At 49.8% G+C, this 17,410-nt stretch overlaps 1 protein-coding gene across 1 annotated transcript in view; it reads left to right on the plus strand.

Annotated features, from left to right (window-relative positions):
- Window positions 1-552: 552 nt before the first annotated feature.
- The window catches only part of LOC139375507 (NEDD4-binding protein 2-like), a 33,393-nt gene continuing 16,535 nt past the window's right edge, over window positions 553-17,410 (plus strand). The window contains exons 1-8 of the mRNA XM_071117339.1: window positions 553-939; window positions 5,477-6,545; window positions 6,805-6,929; window positions 8,941-9,029; window positions 10,170-10,246; window positions 11,383-11,724; window positions 13,267-15,349; window positions 15,629-16,435. Of these exons, the coding sequence (XP_070973440.1) occupies window positions 639-939; window positions 5,477-6,545; window positions 6,805-6,929; window positions 8,941-9,029; window positions 10,170-10,246; window positions 11,383-11,724; window positions 13,267-15,349; window positions 15,629-16,435 (4,893 nt within the window). The 5' untranslated portion in view covers window positions 553-638. The remainder of the gene's footprint in view (window positions 940-5,476; window positions 6,546-6,804; window positions 6,930-8,940; window positions 9,030-10,169; window positions 10,247-11,382; window positions 11,725-13,266; window positions 15,350-15,628; window positions 16,436-17,410) is intronic.

The raw sequence follows: 17,410 nt of genomic DNA on the forward strand, positions 1-17,410 counted from the left end.
ATGACCGGAATATAATTTATGAGGTTTGGAAGGAGTTTTCAATACTGTACCAAATAAATTAGAATAGCAGACAAGGCACTTATATTATGCCAGTGTACCAAAGTTGCAGATATTAATAAATGTAAAAGAGAATGATTTAACACCATTGTAATTACAACCCATATTTATGCTTATTAATTTTCCCTTTTGTACTTCAACCATTTATACATTGTAACAACACTGTATATATATATATAATATGACATTTTACATGTCTTTATTCTTTTGGAACTTCTGTGAGTGTATTGTTTACTGTTAATTTTTATTGTTTATTTCACTTTTGTATATTATCTACCTCACTTACTTTTGGCATGCCAATAAAGGCCCTTGAATTGAAATGGATTTAAATGAACAACAACATAACGACAACATCTTGTTGATTTGGCAGGATTTCCCCGTGGTCTTATTTCTCTCTCTCTCTCTCTCCAGTATCTATCAGGATGAACTGTAGTTGACCAACCCCGCCGCTTGGTGCGCTGCTGTTGTTTCAGCCCAGTTTCCTCAAACCAGCTTCTTCCGTTGTTTTTAACATGGCCACAACACCACGCTAGTCAGATACTTATCTAAGACAACTGTTTTTAAACATTAGCACACCGAGAATGCCAAGGAAAAAGAAAAACGGCCATAGCCCGTCCAGAGTACCCGGGTTGTCAAACGACAACAACAACTACTACCGAATACCGGGAACGAGTGACGGCGCTCCGCTGTCGAGAAGTGAATTCAACACCGGGACAAACTCTCACGACCACGGTAGTACTGATATGCTCGTTTCGACAAACTCAGGAGGCATCTCGGCTACTTCTCAGGACAAGGACGAGATCGTGAGGACCATGAAGGAGATGTTTTGCCACCTGGATCCGGAAGTTCTTTACATTGTGTTGGCCGAGTGTGACTTCAGAGGTAAATGACTCTTGACTGACAATATGGCAAGTTGAACGAACGTAGCTAGTTGTGACAAAGTTTTTAGATCGATATCTAGATATTAAGTATGTACCTAACGTGATTGGTTGGGTGCGTTGCTGCAACAGCAATGCTGGTCCCTTTGACCGATATATCCCATATTGATCATATGATTGATTATGTTGATCAACGTTGTGTCAGACGTCATGTGACGTCACCTCTCTCCCACACATCCCTGCTCCTCCACTTACACCCGACACTCAATCTAAACCACAAAATGTTTTTCTCATTTTTTAAAATTGTTTACATAAGATGAATAACCACAGTCAAAAAAAGCATCCAGGCTAACAATTGACTTTCCTATTTTGTGAATAGGATAACTCCGCGTTAGCGTGTATTTCAATGTCGTGTGTGCTGACTGTGCGATCATGTTGTTGCATAATCCCCTGGTGTCACGAGGTGACTGTAGTTCAACAGTACATATTGGGACTACAGTTCAACAGTACATATTGGGACTACAGTTCAACAGTACATATTGGGACTGTAGTTCAACAGTTCATATTGGGACTACAGTTCAACAGTAAATATTGAGACTACAGTTCAACAGTACATATTGTGACTACAGTTCAACAGTACATATTGGGACTACAGTTCAACAGTACATATTGAGACTACAGTTCAACAGTACATATTGTGACTACAGTTCAACAGTACATATTGTGACTACAGTTCAACAGTACATATTGGGACTACAGTTCAACAGTACATATTGGGACTACAGTTCAACAGTACATATTGTGACTACAGTTCAACAGTACACATTGAGACTACAGTTCAACAGTACATATTGAGACTACAGTTCAACAGTACATATTGAGACTACAGTTCAACAGTACACATTGAGACTACAGTTCAACAGTACATATTGTGACTACAGTTCAACAGTACACATTGAGACTACAGTTCAACAGTACATATTGAGACTACAGTTCAACAGTACATATTGAGACTACAGTTCAACAGTACATATTGTGACTACAGTTCAACAGTACATATTGGGACTACAGTTCAACAGTACATATTGAGACTACAGTTCAACAGTACATATTGAGACTACAGTTCAACAGTACATATTGGGACTACAGTTCAACAGTACATATTGAGACTACAGTTCAACAGTACATATTGGGACTACAGTTCAACAGTACATATTGAGACTACAGTTCAACAGTACATATTGGGACTACAGTTCATATTGAGACTACAGTTCAACAGTACACATTGGGACTACAGTTCATATTGAGACTACAGTTCAACAGTACATATTGGGACTACAGTTCATATTGAGACTACAGTTCAACAGTACATATTGGGACTACAGTTCAACAGTACATATTGAGACTACAGTTCAACAGTACACATTGAGACTACAGTTCAACAGTACATTGTGACTTATTATATTTACATGTGTGTACAGTCGTGGCCAAAATTTGAGACACAAACATTAATTTTCACAAAGTTTGCTGCCTCAGTTTGTATAATGGCAATTTGCATATACTTCAGAATGTTATGAAGAGTGATCAGATGAATTGCAATTAATTGCAAAGTCCCTCTTCGCCATGCAAATGAACTGAATCCCCCCCCCCCAAAAAAAAATTCCACTGCATTTCAGCCCTGCCACAAAAGGACCAGTTGACATCATGTCAGTGATTCTCTCGTTAACACAGGTGTGAGTGTTGACGAGGACAAGGCTGGAGATCACTCTGTCATGCTGATTGAGTTCCAATAACAGACTGGAAGCTTCAAAAGGAGGGTGGTGCTTGGAATAATTTTTCTTCCTCTGTCAACCATGGTTACCTGCAAGGAAACACGTGCCGTCATCATTGCTTTGCACAGAAAGGGCTTCACAGGCAAGGATATTGCTGCCAGTAAGATTGTACCAAAATCAACCATTTATCGGATCATCAAGAACTTCAAGGAGAGCGGTTCAATTGTTGTGAAGAACGCTTCAGGGCACCCAAGAAAGTCCAGCAAGCGCCAGGACCGTGTCCTAAAGTTGATTAGGCAGCAGGCAGGTGTTTGTGCATCTGCATGCACAGTGAGGCGAAGACTTTTGGAGGATGGCCTGGTGTCAAGAAGAAGGGCAGCAAAGAAGCCACTTCTCTCCAGGAAAAACATCAGGGACAGACTGATATTCTCCAAAAGGTACAGGGATTGGACTGCTGAGGACTGGGGTGAAGTCATTTTCTCTGATGAATCCCCTTTCAGATTGTTTGGGGCATCCGGAAAAAAACTTGTCCGGAGAAGACAAGGTGAGAGCTACCATCAGTCCTGTGTCATGCCAACAGTAAAGCATCCTGAGACCATTCATGTGTGGGGTTGCTTCTCAGCCAACCGAGTGGGCTCACTCACAATTTTGCCAAAGAACACAGCCATGAATAAACATGTAATTGTCAATAAAAGCCTTTGACACTTATGAAATGCTTGTAATTGGAGACTTTTATCTCCCTCACCAACTTCAAACATCTGCTATCTGAGCAGCTAACCGATCGCTGCAGCTGTACATAGTCTATTGGTAAATAGCCCACCCATTTTCACCTACCTCATCCCCATACTGTTTTTATTTATTTATTTTTCTGCTCTTTTGCACGCCAATATCTCTACCTTTACATAACCATCTGATCATTTATCACTCCAGTGTTAATCTGCATAATTGTAATTATTTGCCTACCTTCTCATGCCTTTTGCACACAATGTATATATAGACTCCCCTTTTTTCTACTGTGTTATTGACTTGTTAATTGTTTACTCCATGTGTAACTCTGTGTTGTCTGTTCACACTGCTATGCCTTATCTTGGCCAGGTCGCAGTTGCAAATGAGAACTTGTTCTCAACTAGCCTACCTGGTTAAATAAAGGTGAAATAAAAAAATAAAAAAAAAGTAATTGTACTTCAGTATTCCATAGTACCATCTGACAAAAATATCTAAAGACACTGAAGCAGCAGACTTTGGAAATTATTATTTGTGTCATTCTCATAACTTTTGGCCACAACTGTACACGTCACACGGCTAAAGAGTTCATTTAACCAACTGTTCCCTTTCTCTCTCTCTCCTACCACCTCTCTCTCTCCTACCACCTCTCTCTCTCTCTCCTACCACCTCTCTCTCCTACCACCTCTCCTACCTCTCTCTCCTACCACCTTTCTCTCTCCTACCATCTCTCTCTCTCTCTCTCTCCTACCACCTCTCTCTCTCCTACCATCTCCCCTTCTCTCTCTCTCCTACCACCTCTCTCTCTCCTACCATCTCCCCTTCTCTCTCTCTCCTACCACCTCTTTCTCTCCTACCATCTCCCCTTCTCTCTCTCTCCTACCACCTCTCTCTCTCCTACCATCTCCCCTTCTCTCTCTCTCCTACCACCTCTCTCTCTCCTACCATCTCCCCTTCTCTCTCTCTCCTACCACCTCTCTCTCTCCTACCATCTCCCCTTCTCTCTCTCTCCTACCACCTCTTTCTCTCCTACCATCTCCCCTTCTCTCTCTCTCCTACCACCTCTCTCTCTCCTACCTTCTCTCTCTCTCCTACCACCTCTCTCTCTCCTACCATCTCCCCTTCTCTCTCTTTCCTACCACCTCTCTCTCTCTCTCTCTCCTACGACCTCTCTCTCTCTCCTACGACCTCTCTCTCTCTCCTACGACCTCTCTCTCTCTCCTACCATCTCCCTTTCTCTCTCTCCTACCATCTCCCCTTCTCTCTCTCTCCTACCATCTCCCCTTCTCTCTCTCTCCTACCATCTCCCCTTCTCTCTCTCTCCTACCATCTCTCCTACCATCTCCCCTTATCTCTCTTTCCTACCACCTCTCTCTCTCTCCTACCATCTCCCCTTCTCTCTCTTTCCTATCACCTCTCTCTCTCTCTCGCTCTCTCTTACCATCTTCCCTTCTCTCTCTCCTACCATCTCCCCTTATCTCTCTCTCCTACCATCTCCCCTTATCTCTCTCCTACCATCTCCCTTTCTCTCTCTCTCCTACCATCTCCCTTTCTCTCTCTCTCCTACCATCTCCCTTTCTCTCTCTCTCCTACCATCTTTCTCTCTCTCTCCTACCATCTCCCCTTCTCTCTCTTTCCTACCACCTCTCTCTCTCTCTCCTACCATCTCCCCTTCTCTCTCTTTCCTACCACCTCTCTCTCTCTCTCCTACCATCTCCCCTTCTCTCTCTTTCCTACCACCTCTCTCTCTCTCCTACCATCTCCCCTTCTCTCTCTCTCCTACCATCTCCCCCCTCTATCTCCTACCATCTTTCTCTCTCTCCTACCACCTCCCCTCTCTCTCTCTCTCTCTCTCTCCTACCATCTTTCTCTCTCTCTCCTACCACGTCTCTCTCTCTCCTACCATCTCCCTCTCTCTCTCTTTCCTACCACCTCTCTCTCTCCTACCATTCTCTCTCTCTCTTTCTCTCTCTCTCTCTCCTACCATCTCCCCCCTCTATCTCCTACCATCTCTCTCTCTCTCTCTTTCCATGTCTCTTCCTGTAGTTGAGAATGCGATGGATTCTCTCCTGGAGCTGTCTGTAGCAGCTGAGCGTGTTGGCCCCCTCCCTCCCCTCCTCTCCGGGTTCGAGCTTACCGCAGCTCTCCTCAGCCCCCAACACAACTCCTCCAAACCAGACCTTCACCCCCACCCTCCTACGGGGGAGTCCGCTGTCCCCCTCTCCCCTCCCCGACGGGCCCCTCCTCTCCTCAGCGAAGATAACCAGGACCTGACCACTGACTTGACAGAAGAGTTTGATGTTCTGATCGACCGTGAGCTGGAGAATCTTACCATACAGCAGGAAGCTGGAGAGAGGGACCACGGTGATCTTCACTCCTCCTCCTCTTCCTCATCCGTCTCTTCCCTCTCCTTGCTCGTTCAGCCCCCGGGCGCCCAGCAGCAGGCCCTGCCACAGCCGCTCCAGTCCAGCCCAAGAGCCTCAGCCTCCAGGAGGGGGCTCACAGGGGACCAGCCATCCCCAGACAGGGTGTTCTCAGCTGGGCAGGCTAGCGGACCTCACTCCCCTGTCTCTGACCTGAGCCTCAACTTCTCTGGAGGAGCAGCCGGTTACCGGCGGCAACGGTCATTACTGGACTTCGGCCATCTGACTTCATCGCCATCCTCTGCATTCCAGGCATACAGGAAACTGGACCAGTTCACTGTTCATCCAGAGGGCGAGCGGACCGTACCACCAGGCGGCGTAGTAAGGGGGGCGAGGACGAAGACGAGCGTCGCAGGAGAAGAAGAGCGACTCGCCAACCCGTCGTTCTGGAATATTCGAGCGCCGGAGTTCCAACCGCATGCCCGCGGAAATCAGGCAACGGGGCCGGCATTTATCGTCCCTGTGGCACTAAGCCCCTCCTCCTGGCACACCCGAGCCACACCCGCCTCCCACTGGTTGGCCCAGGGCCCTTTCGGTCAAGCCCCTACCGTCCCCAGGTCTTGGACAGGGGGGGTGTCTGCTGGCCCCAGAGCACCCCTCCTCTCTGGGCAACATGGTAGGCTCCGGCTGGAGGGGCGTGTCCTAGTGCTGCTACGGGGAGCTCCTGGGTCGGGCAAGTCCACCCTGGCCCGGTAAGGGGACGTGTTAGGGGTGTGTATAGGGGGTGGGCGGGGTGTTGGATGGGTGTGTGTGTGTGTGTGTGTGTTTACAATAATGTTAACCACACTCACCAATAATCGTGTGTGCTTGCATGCGTGTGTTATCCCTGTGTGTGTGTTATCCCTGTGTGTGTGTGTGTGTGTGTGTGTGTGTGTGTGTGTGTTATCCCTGTGTGTGTGTGTGTGTGTGTGCGTGCGTGTGTGTTATCTCTGTGTGTGTGTGTGTGTGTAGGGCCATGCTGGAACAGAACCCACATGGGGTGGTGTTGAGCACGGATGATTATTTCTGTCGTCATGGGGACTATCGCTACGACCCCTCAGCTTTAGGGGAGGCCCACGAATGGAACCACGTTAGAGGTATACACCCTACACCCTAACCCCTCAGCTTTAGGGGACCCTAACCCCTACACCCTACAGCCTAACACCCTAACTAACCCCTACACCCTAACTAACCATACACCCTAACTAACCATACACCCTAACTAACCCCTACACCCTAACTAACCCCTACACTCTAACTAACCCTATACCCTAACTAACCCTACACCCTAACTAACCCTACACCCTAACTAACCATACACCCTAACTAACCCCTACACCCTAACTAACCCCTACACCCTAACTAACCCCTACACCCTAACTAACCCCTACACCCTAACTAACCCCTACACCCTAACTAACCCTACACCCTAACTAACCCCACACCCTAACTAACCCCACACCCTAACTAACCCTACACCCTAACTAACCCTACACCCTAACTAACCCTACACCCTAACTAACCCTACACCCTAACTAACCCTACACCCTAACTAACCCTACACCCTAACTAACCCTACACCCTAACTAACCATACACCCTAACTAACACTACACCCTAACTAACCCTACACCCTAACTAACCCTACACCCTAGCCCCTTCTCTCCTGTTATTATTGACAACACCAACATATACTATCCCCTAACCCCTACACCCTAACCCCTACACCCTAACCCCTGCACCCTAACCCCTGCACCCTAACCCCTACACCCTAACCCCTACACCCTAACCCCTACACCCTAACTAACCCCTACACCCTAACTAACCCCTACACCCTAACTAACCCCTACACCCTAACTAGCCCCTACACCCTAACCCCTACACCCCTAACCCCTACACCCCTAACCCCTACACCCCTAACCCCTACACCCTAACCCCTACACCCTAACCCCTACACCCTAACCATGTAAATGGTCTCTGTTTCCCATTGAATAACATGGTGTTGATGTCCTCAGCCCAGGAAGTGATGGAGGCCTCTTTCTCTCCTGTTATTATTGACAACACCAACATATACTATCCCCTAACCCCTACACCCTAACCCCTACACCCTAACCCCTACACCCTGACCCCTACACCCTAACCCCTACCCCCTAACCCCTACCCCCTAACCCCTACCCCCTAACCCCTACCCCCTAACCCCTACACCCTAACCCCTACACCCTAACCCCTACACCCTAACCCCTACACCCTAACCCCTACACCCTAACCCCTACACCCTAACCATGTAAATGGTCTCTGTTTCCCATTGAATAACATGGTGTTGATGTCCTCAGCCCAGGAAGTGATGGAGGCCTCTTTCTCTCCTGTTATTATTGACAACACCAACATATACTACACCCTAACCCCTACACCCTAACCCCTACACCCTAACCCCTACACCCTAACCCCTACACCCCTAACCCCTACACCCCTAACCCCTACACCCTAACCCCTACACCCTAACCCCTACACCCTAACCCCTACACCCTAACCCCTACACCCTACACCCTAGCCCCTACACCCTAACCCCTACCCCCTAACCCCTACACCCTAACCCCTACACCCTAACCCCTACACCCTAACCCCTACACCCTAACCCCTATCCCCTAACCCCTACACCCTAACCCCTATCCCCTAACCCCTACACCCTAACCCCTACACCCTAACCCCTACACCCTAACCCCTACACCCCTAACCCCTACACCCCTACACCCTAACCCCTACACCCTAACCCCTACACCCTAACCCCTACACCCTAACCCCTACACCCTAACCCCTACACCCTAACCCCTACACCCTAACTAACCCCTACACCCTAACCCCTACACCCTAACCCCTACACCCTAACCCCTCCCTACACCCTAACCCCTACACCCTAACTAACCCCTACACCCTAACCCCTAACCCCTAACCCCTACCCCCTACACCCTAACCCCTACACCCTAACCCCTACACCCTAACCCCTACACCCCTAACCCCTACACCCTAACCCCTACACCCTAACCCCTACACCCTAACCATGTAAATGGTCTCTGTTTCCCATTGAATAACATGGTGTTGATGTCCTCAGCCCAGGAAGTGATGGAGGCCTCTTTCTCTCCTGTTGTTATTGACAACACCAACATGCAGGGCTGGGAGATGAAACCCTACGTAACTATGGTCTCTCTCTTCTTTCTTTAATGTGAAAATACAAACTATGTTCCATTTTAATCAGAAATACATTTCAATAGTTATTCAAGTTTATGTATTATACTGGTGTATGTCTTTTACCAAACACACACCTACACACATCTACACACACACACACACACACACACACACACACACACACACACACACACACACACACACACACACACACACACACACACACACACACACACACACACACACACCTACACACACACACACACCTACACACACACACACCTACACACACACACCTACACACACACACACACACACACACACACACACACACACACACACACACACACACACACACACCTACACACACACACCTACACACACACACCTACACACACACACCTACACACACACACACACACCTACACACACACACCTACACACACACCTACACACACCTACACACACCTACACACACACACACACCTACACACACCCCTACACACACCTACACACACCTACACACCCACACACACACACCTACACACACATCTACACACACCTACACACACACACCTACACACACACACCTACACACACACCTACACACACCCCTACACACACACACACACACACACATCTACACACACACACACACACACACACACACACACACACACCTACACACACACACACACATCTACACACACACACATACACACACACACACCTACACACCTACACACACACACACACACCTACACACACACACACATCTATCTACACACACACACACACACACCCACATCTACACCCACATCTACACACACACACACACACACTCACATCTACACACACATCTACACACACACTGTCTAATGGTAGGATGTGCTGTATGTCCCCACACTGTCTAATGGTAGGATGTGCTGTATGTCCCCACACAGTCTAATGGTAGGATGTGCTGTATGTCCCCACACAGTCTAATGGTAGGATGTGCTGTATGTCCCCACACTGTCTAATGGTAGGATGTGCTGTATGTCCACACACTGTCTAATGGTAGGATGTGCTGTATGTTCCTACACAGTCTAATGGTAGGATGTGCTGTATGTCCCCACACTGTCTAATGGTAGGATGTGCTGTATGTCCCTACAGGCTCTGAGGCACAACTACAAGGTTCTGTTCCGGGAGCCTAGTACCTGGTGGAAGAACAAACCCAGGGAACTGGAGAGGTACCAATAAAGTTATTACGAAACACCTGGAGAGGTACCAATAAAGTTATTACGAAACACCTGGAGAGGTACCAATAAAGTTATTACGAAACACCTGGAGAGGTACCAATAAAGTTATTACCAAACACCTGGAGAGGTACCAATAAAGTTATTACAAAACACCTGGGGAGGTATTAATAAAGTTATTACGAAACACCTGGAGAGGTACCAATAAAGTTATTACGAAACACCTGGAGAGGTACCAATAAAGTTATTACGAAACACCTGGAGAGGTACCAATAAAGTTATTACAAAACACCTGGAGAGGTACCAATAAAGTTATTACGAAACACCTGGAGAGGTACCAATAAAGTTATTACAAAACACCTGGAGAGGTACCAATAAAGTTATTACGAAACACCTGGAGAGGTACCAATAAAGTTATTTGTTTATTTGGATCCCCATTAGCTTCAGTTCTCACAGTTTCTGAACAGGTGCATGCTGGTCATCATATCTTTGGCCTGTCACAGTTTCTGAACAGGTGCATGCTGGTCATCATATCTTTGACCTGTCACAGTTTCTGAACAGGTGCATGCTGGGCATTATATCTTTGACCTGTCACAGGTTTCAGTTCATCATCAATCCAGAAGACTCTGAAAGTTCTCACAGTTAGTTTCTGAACAGATGCATGCTGGTCATCTGAATTCACTTCCTCATACACATCCCGAACAACATATATTACCATATACTTTGAATTGATGTAAATGACCAATAAAGTTATTATGATAGGATAGACTTTGATTTAATGTAAACAAACCACTAATAAAGTTATTACAAATTCATCTGAATTGAAATTAAAAACTAAATGGATAACCCCTCCTCTTTCGCCCCCCCCCCCCCCCCCTCTTTCTCTCCTCTCCCCTCCCCTCTTTCTCTCCCCTCCCCCTCTTCTCCCTCTCTTCCTCTCCCTCCTCTCTCTCCCCTCCTCGCTCTCTCCCCTCCTCTCTTCCTCTCTGCCCTCTCTCTCCCCTCCTCTCCCTCCTCTCTCCTCCCCCCCCTCTCTCCTCCCTCCCATCTCTCCTCCCTCCCTCCCTCCCCTCTCTCCTCTCCTCTCCTCCCTCCCTCCCCTCTCCCTCCCCTCTCCTTTCTCTCTCTAGACGTACTAGGCACAGTGTTAAAGCAGAGAAGATCCGTTGGATGATGGAAAATTATGATCGTCACGTGACCATTCACTCCATCATGGGGAGCTCTCACCCCAAACTACCCCCCCATTACGACCCAACACGACCCCCTCATCACGATGCCAAACTACCCCCCCAACAGGACCCAACACGACCCCCTCAACACGACGCCAAACTACCCCCCCAACAGGACCCAAGCCCACCCCATCAGGAGGCCAAACTACACCCCCAACAGGACCCAAGCCCACCCCATCAGGAGGCCAAACTACCCCCCCAACAGGACCCAAGCCCACCCCATCAGGAGGCTAGCCCGTCACAGTAAGTGTCCTCACCAGGAGACTAGGGATAGGGCCAGAGTTAGGATTAGGGCCAGGGTTATGGATAGGGCCAAGTTTAGGGATAGGGCCAGGTTTAGGATTAGGGCCAGGGTTAGGGATAGGGCCAGGGATAGGGTTAGGGCCAGGGTTAGGATTAGGGCCAGGTTTAGGATTAGGGCCAGGGTTAGGGATAGGGCCAGGGATAGGGCCAGGATTAGGGATAGGGCCAGGGTTGTGGTCAGGGTTAGGGATAGGGCCAGGATTGTGGTCAGGGTTAGGGATAGGGCCAGGGTTGTGGTCAGGGATAGGGCCAGGGTTAGGGCCTAGGGTTAGGGCCTAGGGTTAGGGCCAGGGCCTAGGGCCAGGGTTAGGGCCTAGGGTAGGGACAGGGCCTAGGTTAGGGACAGGGTTAGGGCCTAGGGTAGGGACAGGGTTAGGGCTAAGGTTAGGGCCTAGGGTTAAGGTTAGGGCCAGGGTTAGGGGTTAGTGATAGGGCCTAGGATAGGGCCAGAGTTAGGGCCTAGGGATAGGGCCAGGGCCTAGGGTAGGGCCAGAGTTGGGGCCAGGGTTAGGGCCTAGGGTAGGGTTAGGGCCAGGAATAGGGCCAGGGCCTAGGGTCAGGGATAGGGCCTAGGGATAGGGTCAGGGATAGGGCCTAGGGTCAGGGATAGGGCCTAGGGTTAGGGATAGGGTCAGGGATAGGGCCTAGGGTTAGGGATAGGGCCTAGGGTTATGGATAGGGACTAGGGTTAGGAATAGGGCCTAGGGTTAGGGTCAGGGATAGGGCCTAGGGATAGGGTCAGGGATAGGGCCTAGGGTCAGGGATAGGGCCTAGGGTTAGGGATAGGGTCAGGGATAGGGCCTAGGGTTAGGGATAGGGCCTAGGGATAGGGCATAGGGATAGGGACTAGGGTTAGGAATAGGGCCTAGGGTTAGGGTCAGGGATAGGGTCAGGGATAGGGTCAGGGATAGGGCCTAGGGATAGGGCCTAGGGTTAGGGATAGGGTCTAGGGATAGGGCCTAGGGTTAGGGATAGGGTCAGGGTTAGGGATAGGGTCAGGGATAGGGCCTAGGGATAGGGACTATGGTTAGGAATAGGGCCTAGGGTTAGGGTCAGGGATAGGGCCTAGGGATAGGGTCAGGGATAGGGCCTAGGGTTAGGGATAGGTTCAGGGATAGGGCCTAGGGTTAGGAATAGGGCCTAGGGTTAGGAATAGGGCCTAGGGTTAGGGTCAGGGATATGGCCTATGGTTAGGGTTAAGGGCTAGGGCCAGGGATAGGGCCTATGGTTAGGGTTAGAGCCAGGGATAGGGCCTAGGGTTAGGGTTATGGCCAGGGATAGGGCCTATGGTTAAGGTTATGGCCAGGGCTAAGGTTAGTTTCAGGCTGCTTGAATTGAAGTCACAATGAAAAGATGATCTCTCTGTCTCTCTCTGTCTCTGTCTCTCTGTCTCTCTCTCTGTCTCTCTCTTTCTCTCTCTCTCTGTCTCTCTGTCTCTCTCTCTTTCTCTCTCTCTCTCTCTGTCTCTCTTTCTCCTGATAGGCCCAAGTCCTCAGACAAGGCCCGCCGTGACCTGCTAGGAGAGCAGCGATTGGTCCAGGGCTCTGAGAGGTCCTGCCCCCAGCTCTCCTCCTCGCTTCCCGACGTGTCGTCGGTCGGCCGCTCCGGGAGAGCCAGAACCCCGGGTCACAGCTCTGCCCACGGGTCCACAGAGTCCCTCTCCCTCAGTGAACAGGCCTCGGAAAAATGTGCGATTCTGGACAATTCTAAAATTCTGGATGAAGAGGATATTCTTGATTTAGGGACGGTGGTCTCTGAACCGGAAGCTCCGTGGCAACCGGACGACGAGGGGAACAGGGGGGAGGAAGAGGAAGAGACAGGAATTCCCCACTGTCTGGTGGAGTCTGTGTTTAGTGCAGATCTCCATGGTGACGACGAGAGGCCCGTGGCTTTCTCCGAGTCGATTGGTCAGAGGGTGAGGAAAGAGAGGAGGAGTAGAACTAGGAAGACGGACTCTGATAGGCTGGAGCCTGCTAGCCAATCAGTGAGCGAGGGGGATGAAGAGAGAGAGGATGGAGGAGGGAAGTTGGTGGGAGAAATGGGTGATGGGGGAGAGCAGGTGTGGGATGTGGGAGAGAGGGTGGGTGATGGGGGAGAGAGGGTGGGTGATGGGGGAGAGAGGGTGTGGGATGTGGGAGAGAGGGGGTGGCATGTGGGAGAGAGGGTGAGGGATGGGGGAGAGAGGGTGAGGGATGGGGGAGAGAGGGTGAGGCCTGAGTTGTTGGAGTTTGTTGGAGACTGGCCTTCAGAGGAGGTACTGGAGCAAAGAAGAGGAGGAGGAGGAGGAAGGAATGCGAGGCGCGCTGGGAGGGAGGGAGAGGGAGGTGGTGAGGGGGAGGAGGCAGATCCCAGAGGCAGCCAATCAGAAGGGCATCCTGGTCGCGGGCCTCATGTCACAGAGTTCCAGAAGCTTCTAGAGCTCTTACAGACAGGTGTTGACTCCTTCCCCCTGCCCACCTGCCCCTCCCTCGTCCCCTCCCTTAGCTCAGACCGTTCACTTGGAGAAGGAGGAGAGAGGGGTGTGGCAGGAGGGAGGAGAGGGGAGGCGGATAAAGACCGAGTCCTGAGTCGGGAGGAATTACCTGACTGTGTGTTGGCTAACCCTAACTCAACCCAGGTGGTTGGATCCAACACCGTGGAGCAGAGGGAGGGAGAGACCATTCAGGCCGCCGGAGAGGGGGGGACTCAGGGTTTAGTTGAGAAAGACTTGTTGGAGGTAGAAGGAAGCCATCTTGGTGAGGTCAGTCAGTGTACTGACACTAGTGAGACCAGGATGGAAAGTGAAGACGGCCATCTTGGTGGGGGCAGTCATTGTACTGATAGTGACAGCCATATTGGTGAGGGCAGTGTGGAAGCTGGTGAATGTAGCCATGTTGGTGAGGTCAGTCAGTGCACTGACGCTAGTGAGACCAGGGTGGAAGGTGAAGTCGGCCATCTTGGTGGGGGCAGTGAGGAGCGGAGGCAGAGTCGCAGGGCTGAGGAACAGTGCAAGCTGGCGCTCACCTTCACAAACGACACCCCTCCCTCCCCCAAACCACAGATAGACCCTGACTCTGACCTCGACCCTGACCTCGACCCTAACTCTGACCTTGCCCCTAATCTCGACTCTGACCTCGACCCTAATCTCCACTCTGACCTCGACCCTAATCTCCACTCTGACCTCGACCCTAATCTCCACTCTGACCTCGACCCTAATCTCCACTCTGACCTCGACCCTAATCTCCACTCTGACCTCGACCCTAATCTCCACTCTGACCTCAACCCTAATCTCCACTCTGACCTCGACCCTAATCTCCACTCTGACCTCGACCCTAATCTCCACTCTGACCTTAACCCTAACCTCGACCCTGACCTTAACCCTAACCTCAACACTAATCTCGACTCTGACCTTAACCCTAACCTTAACCTCAAGCCTGACCTCAACCCTGACCTTAACCCTAACCTCAACCCTAATCTCGACTCTGACCTTAACCCTAACCTCAAGCCTGACCTCAACCCTAACCTCAACCCTGACCTTAACCCTAACCTCAACCCTAATCTCGACTCTGACCTTAACCTCAACCCTAATCTCGACTCTGACCTCAACCCTAACCTCGACCCTGACCTTAACCCTAACCTCAACCCTAATCTCGACTCTGACCTTAACCCTAACCTCGACCCTGACCTTAACCCTAACCTCAACCCTAATCTCGACTCTGACCTTAACCCTAACCTCAACCCTGACCTTAACCCTAACTTCAAACCTAATCTCGACTCTGACCTTAACCCTAACCTCAACCCTAATCTCGACTCTGACCTTAACCCTAACTTCAACCCTAATCTCGACTCTGACCTTAACCCTAACCTCGACCCTGACCTTAACCCTAACCTCAACCCTAATCTCGACTCTGACCTTAACCCTAACCTCAACCCTGACCTTAACCCTAACCTCAACCCTAATCTCGACTCTGACCTTAACCCTAACCTCAAGCCTGACCTCAACCCTAACCTCAACCCTGACCTTAACCCTAACCTCAACCCTAATCTCGACTCTGACCTTAACCCTAACCTCAACCCTAATCTCGACTCTGACCTTAACCCTAACCTCAAGCCTGACCTCAAGCCTGACCTTAACCCTAACCTCAACCCTAATCTCGACTCTGACCTTAACCCTAACCTCGATCTCAACCCTAACCTCAGCCCTAACTTCAAACCTAACCTCCAACCTGACCTCTACCCTAATCTCAACCCTGACCTTAACCCTAACCCCCACCGCCCCTCCCCTCCTCCGTCATTGGCCGACACAGATCGCTCCTCCCAGACCGACCCGCAAGACTTCGCCTTCCTCTGGCGTCTCGACCACAATCAGCGCGACAACCCAACCGAGGCCGCGGGATACCACTTTCCCCCTAACAACACCCTCGCCATTCTCCACGGCAACCCTTCCCGTTTCCTCCCAGAGGTATCGGCGGCGGTCTCGGCGGGCGTCGCGGTTCACCCCTCCGGCCAGCGCGTGGTGCCGTACCGTGTGACGCACGAGAAGGGGAGCCAGGTGGAGGAGAGGGAGCTGGAGGAGGGCCGGACCAGACAGCAGAACCTCGTCATTCTCAGACGCCATTTTAAACTAGTCAACAGACACACTCTGGAGGACCTCTATGACACGTGTCAGCAGGTCGGGATGTTTGTTGTTTATTATTATTGTTGTTGTTGTTATTATTATTGTTATTGTTGTTTATTGTGTGGTGTTGTTTATTGTTTGTTGTTGTTTTATGTGTGTTGTTGTTGGTGTTGTTATTGTTGTTAATTGTGTGTTGTTGTTGTTTATTGTGTGTTGTTGTTTATTGTGTGTTGTTGGTGTTGTTATTGTTTATTGTGTGTTGTTGTTGTTGTTTATTGTGTATTGTTGTTTATTGTGTGTTGTTGTTTATTGTGTGTTGTTTATTGTGTGTTGGTGGTGGTTTTATTGTGTGTTATTATTATTGCTTATTGTGTGTTGTTGTTGTTTATTGTGTGTTGTTGTTTATTGTGTGTTGTTGGTTTTATTGTGTGTTATTATTATTGCTTATTGTGTGTTGTTGTTGTTGTTATTATTGCTTATTGTGTGTTGTTGTATTGGCTGAGGCTCTATCTGTGTAAAGGAAGTAAACCTTGTCTGAGCCAGAACAGCCTATTGGCTCCTGCCCTATTTCCTCTTGCCCTATTGGCTCCTGCCCTATTTCCTCTTGCCCTATTGGCTCCTGCCCTATTGGCTCTTGCCCTATTTCATCTTGCCCTATTGGCTCCTGCCCTATTTCCTGTTTCTGTAGTGGGACAGCTTGATGTACCAGGACACCCCCTGGACAGGACACTAGTCTATCTATGTCTGAGTCCCAAATGAAACCCTTTCCCCTATATAGTGAGGCAGTAGGGCCCCGTCCCCTATATGGGGAGGCAGTAGGGCCCCGTCCCCTATATAGCGAGGCAGTAGGGCCCCGTCCCCTATATGGGGAGGCAGTAGGGCCCGTCCCCTATATGGGGAGGCAGTAGGGCCCGTCCCCTATATGGGGAGGCAGTAGGGCCCGTCCCCTATATGGGGAGGCAGTAGGGCCCCGTCCCCTATATGGGGAGGCAGTAGGGCCCCGTCCCCTATATGGGGAGGCAGTAGGGC

Source organism: Oncorhynchus clarkii, chromosome 19, assembly GCF_045791955.1.
Source record: "Oncorhynchus clarkii lewisi isolate Uvic-CL-2024 chromosome 19, UVic_Ocla_1.0, whole genome shotgun sequence".
Lineage (NCBI taxonomy): Eukaryota > Metazoa > Chordata > Actinopteri > Salmoniformes > Salmonidae > Oncorhynchus > Oncorhynchus clarkii.